The sequence below is a fragment of the Ictalurus punctatus genome, chromosome 16 (genome assembly GCF_001660625.3).
Source record: "Ictalurus punctatus breed USDA103 chromosome 16, Coco_2.0, whole genome shotgun sequence".
NCBI classification, from domain to species: domain Eukaryota; kingdom Metazoa; phylum Chordata; class Actinopteri; order Siluriformes; family Ictaluridae; genus Ictalurus; species Ictalurus punctatus.
Genome location: NC_030431.2, coordinates 4178067 through 4192715, shown reverse-complemented (window position 1 = coordinate 4192715; position 14649 = coordinate 4178067). Strand labels below are relative to the sequence as shown.

At 41.4% G+C, this 14649-nt stretch overlaps 1 protein-coding gene across 2 annotated transcripts; it reads right to left on the bottom strand.

Moving 5' to 3' along the window:
- Positions 1-7179: 7179 nt before the first annotated feature.
- LOC108276611 (soluble scavenger receptor cysteine-rich domain-containing protein SSC5D) lies at positions 7180-14318 on the bottom strand. 2 transcript variants are annotated; one of them, XM_017488413.3, is made up of 4 exons: positions 13853-14318; positions 9536-12171; positions 9223-9297; positions 7180-7888 (listed from the first exon to the last, which is right to left on the bottom strand). In XM_017488413.3, exons 2-4 carry the CDS (start codon positions 12103-12105, stop codon positions 7639-7641), a joined length of 2895 nt encoding a protein of 964 aa, XP_017343902.1. In that variant the 5' UTR covers positions 12106-12171; positions 13853-14318; the 3' UTR covers positions 7180-7638. The 2 variants fall into 2 exon arrangements, with proteins under 2 accessions (XP_017343902.1, XP_047016885.1); XM_047160929.2 differs by having other exon boundaries at positions 7809-9092.
- Between the last annotated feature and the right edge of the window lie 331 nt (positions 14319-14649).

Here is a 14649-nt window from a genome sequence, read left to right as displayed (position 1 = left end):
TCTGTGAGTGGCAAAAGTATCTCTATCTCTCTTGCTCTCGCTCTCTCTCTCTTCTCCTGGACATAAAACAGATCACCACACACACACACACACACACACACACACACACACACACACACACACACACGATCCACAGTCTACTGGAAAATCCTTCTACTCAGTCACCTTCACTGGATTATATGCAAATGTGTTCAAATGCAATAAATTTAGGTGTAATATCCATACAAGTGAATAATTGCAACAAACTTCAAATATAATTTACAATTATTATTAACTTACTCACATTGTGCAAGTATGTGTTGTGAGTCCTGCAGTCCAAACTGTCTGTTCATTTCTCCAGTATCCTATGCATCCAGTATCCTGTCTGCATCTATTGCTCTCCCTCACTCACTCACTCACTCACTCACTCACTCACTCACTCACTTGTCTTCAACCTCACACTTTGCACTTGTCTCCTCGTGTCCCCTCCCACCTCCAGGCTTCACTCTTCCTCCTTCTTCATTCTTGTCTTGTGTCCCTCATTCAATTTTCGCTCTTTGATTTGACCCAGAGACAGTCTGCTCGGCCCTGCACATGAGCCTCTCTGAATTTAACACAAATACGACCGGAAATGAGTCTGCGGCCTTTAAACGCAGGATGTTTAATAATCAAATAATCACACGTTATAGTACACACTGAGTAAACACAACAGCAGGAGCAACATCAGAAAATCTGCGGAATGAAGAATATCCATAGCTTATGCCTACAGAGCTGGGAAAAATGTCCACCAGCCATGAAATCACTTTTATTTTTTTAATAGTGTAAAGGTCAAAGGTCATGGCAATATTGTGAAATGCCTGTTTGAAAGTAACTGACTTGTTATTTTCTTTTCTCTTTCTGTTTGTCAGTTCGTTCATACCTGGCATTTTGTAGACTTTTTCCAAATCAAATGTTATAAATGCACTGGATAAAAGTCTAAATTTGTAACATCTGTAATTTTTTAAATGTTTTATTATGTCACTATTAATGACGATTCATAAAAACATTGATATTTTCACAAATATACAGTAAACCTGTGAGTTGCAGCTGCACTACTGTCAGAGCTGCTGTTATTGAAAGTTAACCAACACCTTCTGACCGATAAGAGTCCGGAATGTAACAGTCCTGCGCTATAAAATCAACATATACATGTACAGATAAAAAACAGTGCTAGTGTCAACTGGAAGTTGTAACTTTAATGAAATAAATTCACGAATATTTCTCACAGATAAATCAAGCTAAAGGCCCTTCGCTAATTATGGATAAATAATAATAAATAGAGTAAAATTATTATTGTCATCTGATTTTTGAACATTCTCTGTGTTTCCATAATGAGACTGCTGTAATGAGATCTTTATTTCAGAAGCATATATGATGTTGGAACTCGTCAGTGGTCCAGCTTATAAGACATGATTGTACACTGCTTATGTACGTGGAGCGTTTATTGCTGACTTATTGAGTTATTGACTTATAATAAAGCAAGATAAACATAACCTTAATTTACTGTGTTTGACTTAGAAGAACCTGAACATAGAAAGAATATAGATAAGATTCTGTGTATACATAATGCTGCATAGATAATGTTATGGGGAAAAAAATCACTGGAAAGATGTTCAGGATATTAAGAATCATAAAGAAGTACATCACGTGTGAGTTTTGGCCTGCAGGAAAATTAGAAAGGCCTATTTTAGAAAAAAATAATTAATTAGGCAGTCACGGTTTGTACACTTTTAACACATTTTAAAATTAATAAGTAACATTTAAGAGTTACCTAATTTAAAAAAGGTTTAAATTTTGTACATTAAGAATAAAAAATTCATTTGAACTTATTTTACTTGCGTTTCAATTTATCATTGTTTGTATTTATATTTTTGTCATTCATCATTTTTACATGTTAAAATTGAAATATTCTAGTAATGTTTCATTCTGGTATTTATTTTTTTATTATTCACTTTATGATTTATTTTGTTTTTGTTAACCTTGTTAATCGTTAAACTCAATTTCACTACGTTATTACAAACCACTTTAAGCTGCAACTTGTCTGAAAATTGCTCAATAAAAAAAATTGTAGCAGATGTGGGCGTGGACTACCCCTGGAGGGAGGAGTCAGGGAGGGAAGGATTCATTTTGGCAGACCTGAACCTTGTTTCTTCACACTTCACACTGGGCTACAGTCACGAAACTTGAAAAGTGTGGTTATCTATGGTGTGTTTATTCTTCTATGTAACTTAGCAAGAACTGACTACTGGGTGGTGTGCTATATGAAAATGGTGCTTGGACCCCACAGATCGCTCTTTGCGACTATGGTGTGCTACTTGTGAATGGTGCTTGGACCCCACAGATCGCTCTTTGCGACTATTATTATTATTATTATTATTATTATTATTATTATTATTATATAAAAAGACACAATATTTGCATTTTTTAAAGAAGAAATGTCATCTATAAAGGATCCGAAATCCGAAGCTCAAACTGCTGCTTGCACCTCAGCTCAGCTCAGTCTAGTGAGTAATCAGAACATTAGTAAATCAGTGGATTAATGGTGTATGAGTGAATGTTTTAATGTCAGTATTCCTGCACACATGCACGTTTTCATGCTGCAGATGTGTCAGCGTGCAGAAGGACGTTTCCTGTCACTACCCTTCCTCTCGTTCTTTGGCACTTCTGGGCCAATTAGTGCGGATTACACGCGTGTCCCAGGGCTATGACCCTGTCTCTGTCCATCATTCTCATCTGAGCTAACGAGCTGTGAGCTGTCTCCTTCAGCATGGTTCCGAACAGTATGTCTCGAGGCGTTTCAGGGTGTGTGTGTGTGCTGGAAACTGTGCCATGATCTTTAACAATCTTGCATGGAGGTCACATTTGAAAGGTCAGTGCAACCCAGAGGAAAGACACGTTCTACATCACATTTCCTCTTAACCTCGAATTTAACCTCAAATTCAAATTCATCCAAATAAGCAAAGAGCAATCCTATGACTTTGCTGCATGCTCCTTACCCAAGTCTACGCTCAATATTGTTTATTTTTCAGTGGAGAATCAGAAACATATCTTCTTTGTTTGTTTTCAGAACTTGGAAACCTTTACAGTCAATTTAATTCATTTAAACCTGTCATATACTAAGAAATGACCATATTTACAATATCTTTCTTGTCACACAGTTGCAGGAAGTGACTAATTAATATTTATACCACTCATGTGTCTTTGAAACATTATACTGTATTTTAAAATGTCACTGCAAATGTGTTTTATTTAATATATTTAAATGTAATTTAAAAATTATAGCAGTGGGGGCGTGGTCAAGCGGTGGCTGTGAATGGGATGAGTTGCGGAGAATGAGCGGGTAATGAATGAATGGGTTCACCTGTGTGTGTTTGTGTGTGTGTGTGTGTGTGTGTGTGTGTGTGTGTGTGTGTGTGTGTGTGTGGTTAACAAAACAACAAACAACAAGCGTATCAGTGCAATCCCAGATTAAGCAATAAGGGTTAGATGTTAAAAAAATAAAAAATTCCCAAACAAATAAAAACCTACAACGAAAATAATAATAATAATAATAATAATAATAATAATAATAATAATAATAATAATAATAATAATAGTAGTAGTTTCATACTACTAATAGTAGTATAGATTCACTCTGTAAAACATAGACACTATAGAAATTCTTTACAGTATATAGGAGCAGAAATCATTCGACTGGCAGTAGTCTGTAGATTATATACAACATTATGAAAGGTTATTTCTCTGGATGTTACGCTGGTGCTAATCCAAATTTTTTCATATGGAAAGAAATTCAAAAGATCAACAACAACAATATATAAATATCACTTTCCTCACACTTATTTGGCTTCAGTTAGAATAAAATCCATTTTTAATGTCCCTATATGTATATATTTGTGTGTGTGTGTGTGTGTGTGTGTGTGTGTGTGTGTCCATCCCTCTGTTGCACTCTGTCTCATTGCATTTTCATCGTGGTGAATGCAGACTTTCCGTCTCGGCACACAGATGTTGCTGTGAGCCCCAGAGCCTGCGTTCAGGAGGACGGCACCCCGCGGAGACAGGAGCTGCGTGCTTGTCAGGGAAAGATGGAGGGAAGTAGTGTGTGTCCTCATGTCTCCGCTCCGCCCACTCTGTCCTGCTGGGGAGGGAGCACAGTGCATCTCCGAAACACATCGAGTCACTGAAGAGCCTCTCAAACAAACAGAAGTGATTCCATTTACAGACACAGAGACAATGAGGGAGAGAAAGAAAATGCAAGGGTGTGTGTGTGTGTGTGTGTGTGTGTGTGTGTGTGTGTGTAGTCTTATAGGAATCTAATGTCTCTGGGATGATTGGAATGAAAGTGACACTGCATGAACAGAGTGGGGACGTTTAGGTTGTGCTTAAAAGCAGAAAAGTGCCTTTTTCAGTCAAATCAATCAATAATCCAAAATAAGCACAATATGTGGAGTGTATACCATAATATCATACTGAATTGTTGAAATCTGGATTCCGATTGGCTGCAAGGATGTTTATTAATTTTCTACAACAGCAGCTATGAGTAAGTAACTCCATCAGCTTCATCATATGTGCACCACAGTTTATAGTATGTGTGTGTGTGTGTGTGTGTGTGTGTGAGTGAGTGAGAGAGAGAGAGAGAGAGAGAGAGAGAGAGAGAGAGAGAGAGAGATCTAAAGAAACAGATTGTGTGAGACCGTGTGTGTATGAAAGAGAAACACAGACAGAGATAGAAGGAGAGAAGTGTTGCTTGGATAGATAAATACGCCCACACATACACACACACACACACACACACACACACGATCCTATAATTGTCTCACACTTCACTGATCTGCTCCTTACTCTCACACATACCAACAAACAGGATAGGAAAACATTTAGCATTTATTGAAGAAGAACTGACGATCTGTCCCACTGCTGCAGACTTCTGTTTGTGGCAATAATAATAATAAAAAGAATAATTCAGTTTGACATCTAAAGAGAAGTATCCAGTCTCGGCTAACTCTTCCTTCCCTGTACTCATTATTAGCTTGCTACTGTCTCTCCTGTAGGCTGTGAGCTGTGTTTGTTCTTCATCATAAAGCCTGCAGTGTGACTGAACAAAGCTCTTGACATTTCCAGCTCCTGCGAGATTACAGCCACTGAGCCGCTCTGTTTGGGTTTTTTTTCTCTCCAGATCTAAGTTAAGACGGAAACCGTTCCAAAATAGCACACTGCTGTTGGTGCTAGCTTATTCATCAGAAGGTTACTAGGGTGTGCATCGGGTTTGAATAGATGTGTGTGTAGTGCAAGTGAGAGAGAGGGGGTTGGGGGGGGGGGGGGGGGGGTGCAGAGATAGATGTACAGAGGTGTATGGAATTGATACGTTCATATAAATTTAGTGCATTTTTTTTTCTCTCTGAAGCCTTTGCACAAGGCCTCAGATTGTTCTGGACCTTTGAGCCTGCACTCCCTCTGAGTAGCCACCAGGGACAGTACCGAGTCTCAGTCAACCACCTCAGAATACTTCAGACCTGTAATGTTGAATATACTGAAGGACTCAACCAGATGACATCATCAAAACAGGGCCAGCCAATAGTGCACAATCATGGACCGACTGAAACACACACTCGCTACATCATTTTGGTTTATTCCATATTTATTCCAGTCACTTCTCTTTTTTATCCATGGTAGAAGTGTTTCCAGGCTGTTTTACTGGCTGAACATTTTTCTTGCCCAGGAGTCGCTATGCTGCCCTCTATGGAAAGCCATTGAGGTCAAATTGTGTGAGCAATACGGAACACGACTGGGGTCAAATTGTATTAAAGAGAAATCACATGTTAACACCTTAAAATGAATAAACCCAACTTGACTTGGTTTATTTTCCTATAAAAGCAAATTCTAAAGTGTTTTGTTCTTGTTACACCACAGCGATTTGCCAACGGTAACAATTTTAAAAAATCCATTAAAGAACGATACATTGTACTTTTTATCCATTTATGCTTAATATCATGGAATGTTCATGAATAAAAGTTAGTTCCTCATCACTTTCAATATAGCAGTCATAAAAATCATTCCCTCACACGCCTCTCTTTTTCTCTCTATTATATAAAGTTATAACGGCTTTAAATCTGACTATTACAATGTGCTGACACTGGAGACTCCTTCTATAAATGGTAAATAAATGTCTCCTTACAGACAACTTTACCATATGAGTTACACACTGTTTAATCTTTATTCGGTTTATGTGGCATGTTTGCATCAACTGCACAACTGTCAGAGCTGCTGTTATAGAAAATCAGATTGAAGAATTCAACAGTGCTGTGGTATAAAGTCATTTCTAATGCCTTGACTAATAGAGTTTGATTGTGTCATGTTTGTCTTACAAGCCTATAGTTAATTGTATGTGCAAAATTTTTGCTAAGGATTTAAAAGTGAGAAAAAGCTCTAAATATGCAAGCTTCAGAAATTCTAAATTATGCGCATTTAATTTATGACCAAACTCTCGCTTTAAGACATTCCACAATAAAACCTCGCTCATTCTCAGGAAGAAACAGGGAGAGAATAACTGTACATGTATTCGTATCAGGTTGCGTAGCATCACGCCTCACTGAATGCTTCCAGCATACTTTTGTTTCAGTCTGAAGCCCTTTCTTAAACCCCAGAAGGTTTCAGAATATTTTGAGCCTTTTGAGCCCTGCAGTTTCCTTGAGAAGCCATTGGGGGTGGCATTGAGTTTCACCCAACCACCTGGAGGGTACCTCAGTCTGGGCTGAGAATGTTATTACTGCTGGGTGGAGTATACAGAAGAGGTTCAACAAGACGGCATCATGGAGGAACTCATGGTGTAACAAAAACACTAACTCAAATTTTCTGTTCATGACACTAGCCAAGACATTTTCCACCTGAGCCAAGTATATAATCCTAATATTTATTTTAAATTATTTTAGATCCCCATCATATCTATTCGGCTTTTTGTATATGCAAATTCCAAATTCATAAAACGCAGGCAAATGTGAGCCCTATATGTGTACCTGTTTAAAGGCACATGCATTTGGACAGACAGAAGCTCTATGCTGTCTATAATAGTGTTTATGCAGGGTGTGTTGCTTCTGAGTGCATACTTGCATGAAGCTAGCACTTGGCAAAAACAAGACCCCAAAATAACCAGGGTGCATTTTTGACTCTTTTGTACCTCTGGTTTATTGTTCTGAAGTTCTGAAGTAAGATGCAAGTGGTAAACAACAGGATCACAGGGTCACTAGGCCACATCTGGTCTCCATAGCTGATCCCAGTACACCCCAAAACCAATCCTAAAGAAACTGTTATATTAATATTCATCTACTTCTTAAGTTAATAAACGAGCATGAATGGTCTTTAGAAGTGCCATGTTCCCTACATGATGTCACTACTTGATGAAGGAAGTTAGAGAACAGGATGAAAGGGTATGCAGTTAAACGATTTAGCATGGAAGTTTACTTCAGCAGTTCCTGTTCGGAAATCTCATGGTCCGTCCGTTTTTCTGGATCTACCAGACTCATTCAAGTGGACGGATTATGATGCTGCTATTAATCCTTCTCATAGCAGATGGAGTCTGTTTATTCAACTTTAAAAATAAAGACAAAGGACCATGTCAAGACTGATCTACTTCCTTTGGACCTTTCGAGGTAACCAGCTGAAAATCTTCCTGCAGAGTTTCTTTTTCTTGACTTTACTCTTGCTTCCTGGCTCCATGTGACTGCTGGTCTGAGATGGTGCATTGTTCTGTTTTAGTAATGTGAAAAAGGAGAGCAAGTCCATGTTAACCCCCTCCCAGATCTTTCTCACTGGGGAATCCAGAGGCTCTAAGACGTCCCTGAATCGTCGCTCCTGCTGCCGGAAGTCATACTCCACACTGACAGAGTGAGAGATAAATAGAGAGAAGAATGTTTCATTGACACGCAATGACATGGGAAATTCATTAAATGTATTTATATTGAAATATTTGGGGTGTGTTTAATGATTAGAGTAAATGTTGGGCTAAAAGTCCCAGAATACAATGTAGCTATAGGGCACAGCTGTTCTGAGTTATGGCAGAGACTCAGCTCAGCTATTTATTGATCCACGAGATGACTAGCATGATTGCATTGATGATGGTATTAACCTGAAATTTGAAGTGTTGGAACCAGATCTGTTTGTGTGGAGTGTACAGATGAGGTGAGAGAGGTGGACAGATTAAAGGAATAAAGTGCCACTGCATTGCTCTTTATAGGTAGAGATGATGCAAGGGCTACAGTAAATCCCACTGCACCACTATCAGCATGTAGTCGAATGGCAAAACGCAAAATTTTATAACAAAGAAATCTTGGATAGCAGTGAAGATCACATCTTAATGATAAATAATAATACGGATGTCTTTCACTGTGGATTCTTTTCCTTTGTCAAAATTAGTCAAAATCTTCCAATCTGGATCTCCAGAAAGGTTAAAATCCTGATCATACCAGTATATCTGTGACCTGGAGACTGGGAGAGCCTTCCTTTCTCCCCTGCCAATCAGACCAACACTTGCCAATAATGAGTGTCTGTTAGATCATGTATACAGTGTCATGCATGTAACACTCCTTCAAGCATGGTCAGCTACCTAGGAAACTGTGTTAGCAGTAATTTCAAGCTTTATGTTAGTCTTCGGCCCTAAAGTAGTTGTTGAGCAATAGACTAAACTCTGGTATCAGGTAGGAACTGGCTACAACTGAATCCCATTTTGTTAAGAAGCCAGGCTACCCCTGGATTTTTTATGTTTACAGGATTTAACATAACCACAACTTCAGCTTGATGAGTAGATCCTAACACATGATGTTAACTCTCACCTCATGATCTACAAAGTGACATTTCCTAAATTCCGTTCACATATTCTGTTCTGCACATGGTAAGGTCTTGTATATTTCATTTTTCCAAAAACATCTGCTTAACCGATGGCATCACCAGGAATTGAATAACAGCATCAGGTTATGTAATAACTCAGCTTTCAAAAAGGGTTGAAATGCTGGATGCTTCGTAAAAAGTCTCGCTGGTGCTTCTGGCCCAGAACCAGGACTGACTCTGGCACCAGCACAGGACCCCTGATGGTAAAAAAGAGTTGAGTGGGCGAGCATATTTGTTGTCGTATCATAAGTTTGTGTGGAGTTGCAGGGCTAGTAGCCAAACATTTGCCCTCAGGGAAACCGTGTCAGCTTTTGAGCTCTCACTCACCTGTAAATGATGCATGCCGTCTCCTGGCAGGTGGAGCAATCGCTTAAATCCTGGCCGGTTCTGAAACATCGGCGTCTGCAGAGACAAGCAACAGGAAATGGAGCGGAGAAAAATGAAGCAAAAAACGCTGCAATTTTTTTTCAGCCTTTGAATCTTTTTCCTAATTGCTCTCAGGAGGCAGTTAGAAAATGCTGAACTTTATCATACGGTGCACTACATTGCAGAAAAAAATGACTTGACTAGCAATTCTTACTATTATATTCAATCACCTCTACTCTTTCACTCGCCCTCCGTATAAATCTTTTTCTCTCACCCTTTGCTGAGTGCGTGGCTCATCTCCAGGTCTTGGATGATGTTGAGTAGGGTCGTGACTCGCTCCTGGTTGGCCTGCAGATTGGTTTCTACTCTCTGCAGCCTCTTCTGAAGGTCCTGACTCCTGTTGCTCTCGGGGGAACTGCGTGACAGCAGAACCAAAGAGGGAGGGTGGTAGTGTGTGAGGGCATAGCCGCCATTTGAGACAGGCCCACTAACAGGTAAAACAATGCTCGTCTGTGATGCAGTCTCTAATTCTTGGTGTAGTTGCGTGTTCTGGATCTGGTCTGAAGGCATTGAAGAAGAAAGTAGAAATGGGTTTGCCTTTGAGTCTATATCTGTCCTTTTGTTTCCAGTGACCTCGATTAATAATTTAATTGCTGGATGCAGTGGATGTGTGTGAAAAGGTCTTGGAGGTTGGCATGAGAGTGAACCCAAGGCATTGGGTTCATGAGGTTTTATGGGGGCTGCAGGACAGGCAGGATGCTGAGGTGTGGATTGCTGGTGTATTGTTTGTGATTTTGAAGTTGCAAGGAGTTCACAGTTAGCTTGCACGCGGCTCTCACTGTCTGTCTCTGCTGCGAATTTGCAACCTATTTTTGTAGCTGTCACAGTCTTGGTTGCTTCCTTACAAGGAGATTTAGCAGAGCCCAAAGTTGTTGCTGATGATTTGCAAACTTTGTCCTCCAGTTTCTCAGGTGCAGACTTAGCACGGTCTGATTGTGCAAGAGACCGACTCTGTGTGTCTGTATTAGGGGTGTCCATACCGTACGTATGCATTTCCATAAATGCTTGAGTGATTGTAACGGTGTTGGACTGGGTTAAAAGACTCAGGGTTGTGACAGGACCTGGGTTAAGTGAGGTGCTGTTATGAACATTCATGTTTGAGGTGTGTGAAGGGTTAGATTGTTGGTTCTTTAATATTCGATGTGGTTTGGCATCCGTATGTGGAAGAGAGCAGTGAAGTGCTATGGAAGGTTTGGAGTACAAGGCTGTGCAAAGCGAAATGGCTGAGGATGTGTCAGTGGTCAGAGAGTGTGTTTGTGTAGGTTGGTGTTTGGTGCAGTCTGTGGCGGATGTGGGTTTAGGATGCATGTAGGAATGAATTTGCGATGCGCTTTGAGGTTTAATGCTTGGATTTGCATGCAAGCAGCTTGAAGGCCTTGAGTTTGCGTTTTGGACATTCTCTAATCCATTTTCAACTCTTGTGTCTCTGCTAGGGTATGGAGTGTTGAAAGGTTTGGCGCTCTGTCCTAAGCTTTGCTCTTTAGTGATTATAGGTGAATGGACAGATGCTGAAGACCTTGGATGGATGTTAGCATGGTTTGTCAGAGCAACATGTGAGGTGTGTGTCAGGATATTGCTGTTTGTGTGTGATTTTATCTTTGGTATGGAGTCTGTGTCTTTCAGGGCGATGGATTGGGAGTCTGTCTTAAGGCTGGAATATTGTTGGGAGTGTGGAGTGAGCATGGTGGGTCTTGATTCCTGGAGCGTGAGTGTGTGTGACAGTGGTGCTGGTTTATGGGAGCAGAGGTCTGGGTGTGAACGCATGCCTGTCTCCTGAATTGCACTCCCTGCCACTGTGTGTGTATATGCAGATGGCGTGTGACTAACTGGAGTGTCCCTGTGTATGTGTGGAAGGCCAAGGCCAGCATATCTCCAGCTTGATTGATGTTCAGAGAGTTTTAACACTTCTCCCTCCTGCGTGGATGCTAATAGCCGGTTGCTATTTGGGTTAGGAGGAGGCCACGTCACCGCAGGGCCTCTGTTCATTTGCATAACTCTGTATTTCTCAGTCTCGGTGTTTGGAGGAGAAAGTGAGGATCCTGTTTCTTTTCCTGAGACTGGAGGAGCTGCAGGGCTAGATCTGAGACTCTCTGAGCCAGCAGAACAGGGCGAAGTGCTGTCCCTGGTGGTGGTGAAGAGAGCCGCAGCCACTGGATTCTGCCTTCCTCCACATTTGCTGCAAATCCTCAATGGGAATCTGTGAGGAGGTGAACATGGAGGAACCTTCCTCTTCCCAGAGTGTACTGTAGTTTTGAGCTGAAGAGTCGACGACTCCCCTTCACAGATGTCATTGCTGATCCCATCCATCACCTCTGAGTCGACCACGCTGCCATTGGTGAAGCGGAATTCCTTTTTTCCTTTAATACGCCCATTGGCCCGATGTGTGTTGGTTTGAATTGTCTGAATGTCACAGTGCGTTTCAGCTTTATTGCCTTTACATGCATCATCATCGTCGTCATCATCATCATCGTCCACACCTTGGAATGTCACACCTTTCTTTACCTTATTCTCAAGGCTCCGGTGTTTAAATAAAGCACTCCTTTTTTGTCCTTTTCTGCCATCCAGTTTGACAGAGATGTGCCCGTTGGGTGGCATGGTTTTCCTGACAGCACGGCTCTCTTGGCAGCTCCGTATGGCTGGCGATGTTTGTACCCCAACGTTACACTGGTGAGCACAGGTAAGCCCTGCCTCTCCGTTGGCTGTCCTCCAATCGCGAACTCCTACCAAAGCTGGCACTTCAGACACTGGCACCGGAGTGGCCAGATCAGCGGCCCGTCTTCCCATCGCCACGGCAACCGGCTCAGCAAGACTCCGGAGCAGAAATCATGCCATTCGGCCGTGGTGGTACATCTGAGGGAAAAGGACAAAGTTACAATGAGAGGCAACTTCTGACTATGTAGCACTCGAGGGCAGATAAAGTGACAAGGGCACTTGTTTTGTGCCCTTGCTCCCTTGTGCACGAACGAACAGCTTGGCTTGGTGCTGCAGATAAGCCTTTGTGTGAATACTGATCAGCAAGCTTGCTTTCCAGAATGAAAAATCGCCCGAGCGTAATAATCAGATGAGCCCGTATCAGTCTATTCTGGCCTAGGTGAATGTGCCAAGTGATTCTGATGAGTGCGCTTGTTTTCGGGAAACACATTTGTCCGGCGTGTGAATGAACAGCTTGGCTTGTGATGCATGGAACTCTATGAATACTGATCAGCAAGCTTGCTTTGCAGAATGAAAAATCACCATAGCATAACAATCAAATCACTGTATACCAATCGATACTGGTCTCGGTACATGTGCCAAGTGATTCTGAAACATAGATATTAATATAAAACTAATGATTACAATGTGAACAAGTCTAGTGATAAAAAACAAACAAACTTAGGAACTGGCACACTGGGGTCTTTTGTAGATTCAGGCGATTGAAAATAATCTTTTAAGGTATAAATCTGGACCTTAAGGACCAACAGGGCATCTCTGAGGATGCGTTTAAATTCACTTTTCCCATTTATACTTTAAAACGTACCTGGTATGTGAAATGTGATACAGTTATACCAAATTTAGAGTAATATTTCTTCATAAAACAAGTGAAATATGCTTCAGCTGCTACTTTACCTCCTTGTTTTGGAGATTATGACCTGAACATCACTCAGTCCATTGATTTTGCAAGGTATTCTCTGTGAAGGTGACTGATGAGAGAAAATGTATGGGTAGTAAACTCTGTGAAACAATCTGTGACTGAATGTCATGAGTTCTGTAGCTCAGGTATAACGATCCAGATTAATAAGTGTATTTACACAGCATGACAGGTAAATGGTGTGTGTGTGTGTGTGTGTGTGTGTGTGTCCATTGGTGCTCTCTGACATTGGCATTGTGCCCGACTGCCTGCTGTCCTCTTCTTAATTTAGCTCACCTTAAGCAGGTGGGTAATTTATGCATTAATGCCAACGTCTTCATTAAACCCTGACAATACAGAGAGGATTCAGTGAACGACAATGAAATTTACTGACGCATAACTCGCAGCAGGAGTTTTTTTTCTTTAGGATCTGGTACCTGCTGTTGGAGGGGAGGGGGGGCGGGGGCTGAGATGCTCTTGAGCCATATATCACACCTCATAGCTGCAGTGAGACATTATACAATACAGTCTCTTCACATTTACTCACTTTGTGCAATAACTCAAGCAACCACTCTTCCTCATCCCCATTCTCAACCCTGCCCCCTCCTTCCCTCCCTCCGTCCCATCCTGCGTCCAATGTCTCTGCATAAAACACCCCTGTCCCCGTGGGCGCTGCTCTCTCCGTTTCCTGATGTCATGCGTGTTCATGTCAAGTCGACCTGTCATCTCAGAAAATCTCAAAAAAGAAAAAAAAAGAAAAGCAAAAGCGCCAAATTCCAAAGTCCACCCAGCCTGGGGCTCTTGCTGCTTTCTGAACCCAATTAGCTGCACTGCTTTAATATAATCACATGATTTATATGCGATACGACAGCCAAACACTGAAACTTTGCGCCATCTCAGATCAGGCATCTTTCCAGAACGTACCTGCGTTGAGCATGGATAGAAGCATCCTCTTCCTCATGCCATGGATCTGAAGATCCATTCCGGAGAATGAGGGAGCCAGGAATCTCACATGATTAGAGCGGAAGAGCAGTCTCGCCTCATGTGTGCTCTGGTCATACGGAGCGAGAGAAGCAGCATCCATGTTCAAAGAGACTGACTCTGTCCTCTGTTCCCCCTCTTCTCCTCCTCCTCGTCTTTCCTCTCCTGGTTTGTTTTGATCCTCTCGCTCCTTTACATGCTGAAGCAGCAAGAGATATTGATCCGCATCCTCTGACTTGCGCACTCTCTCTCTCTCTCTCTCTCTCTCTCTCTCTCTCTCTCCCTCTGTCTCTGTATTTCTCTTTTCCACTCGCTCTTTTACATTACCTCCTACTTGCCCTCCTTCATTCCCTCAATTCAGCTGAAATTAGGCAGCCTCTCACCCAGCACTGGATGTGCGTCTATGTGTGAAAGAGGGCATGAAGAGGCAGAGAGAGAAGCAGCTCAAAAGAGAGAGAGAGAGAGAGAGAGAGAGAGAGAGAGGTAAGGGGCTGTGTGAAAAGTACCAACAACAAAGAGAAACAGACAATCAAATGATGCTTAGGCATGTCCATATTTCCTTCTTTCTTGCTCTCTGTTTTTATTTCCTTATATCGTTTATTTATGTTACCATGAAAATGTTATTTTCATGCCACACAGTTCAAATTGTGCATACTCATAAATGAGAGCTTTCCCAGGTTTAAGGTTCCACTAACTTGCATTATTTACTGCATTCACATGAATACACTTCAGCATTAAGT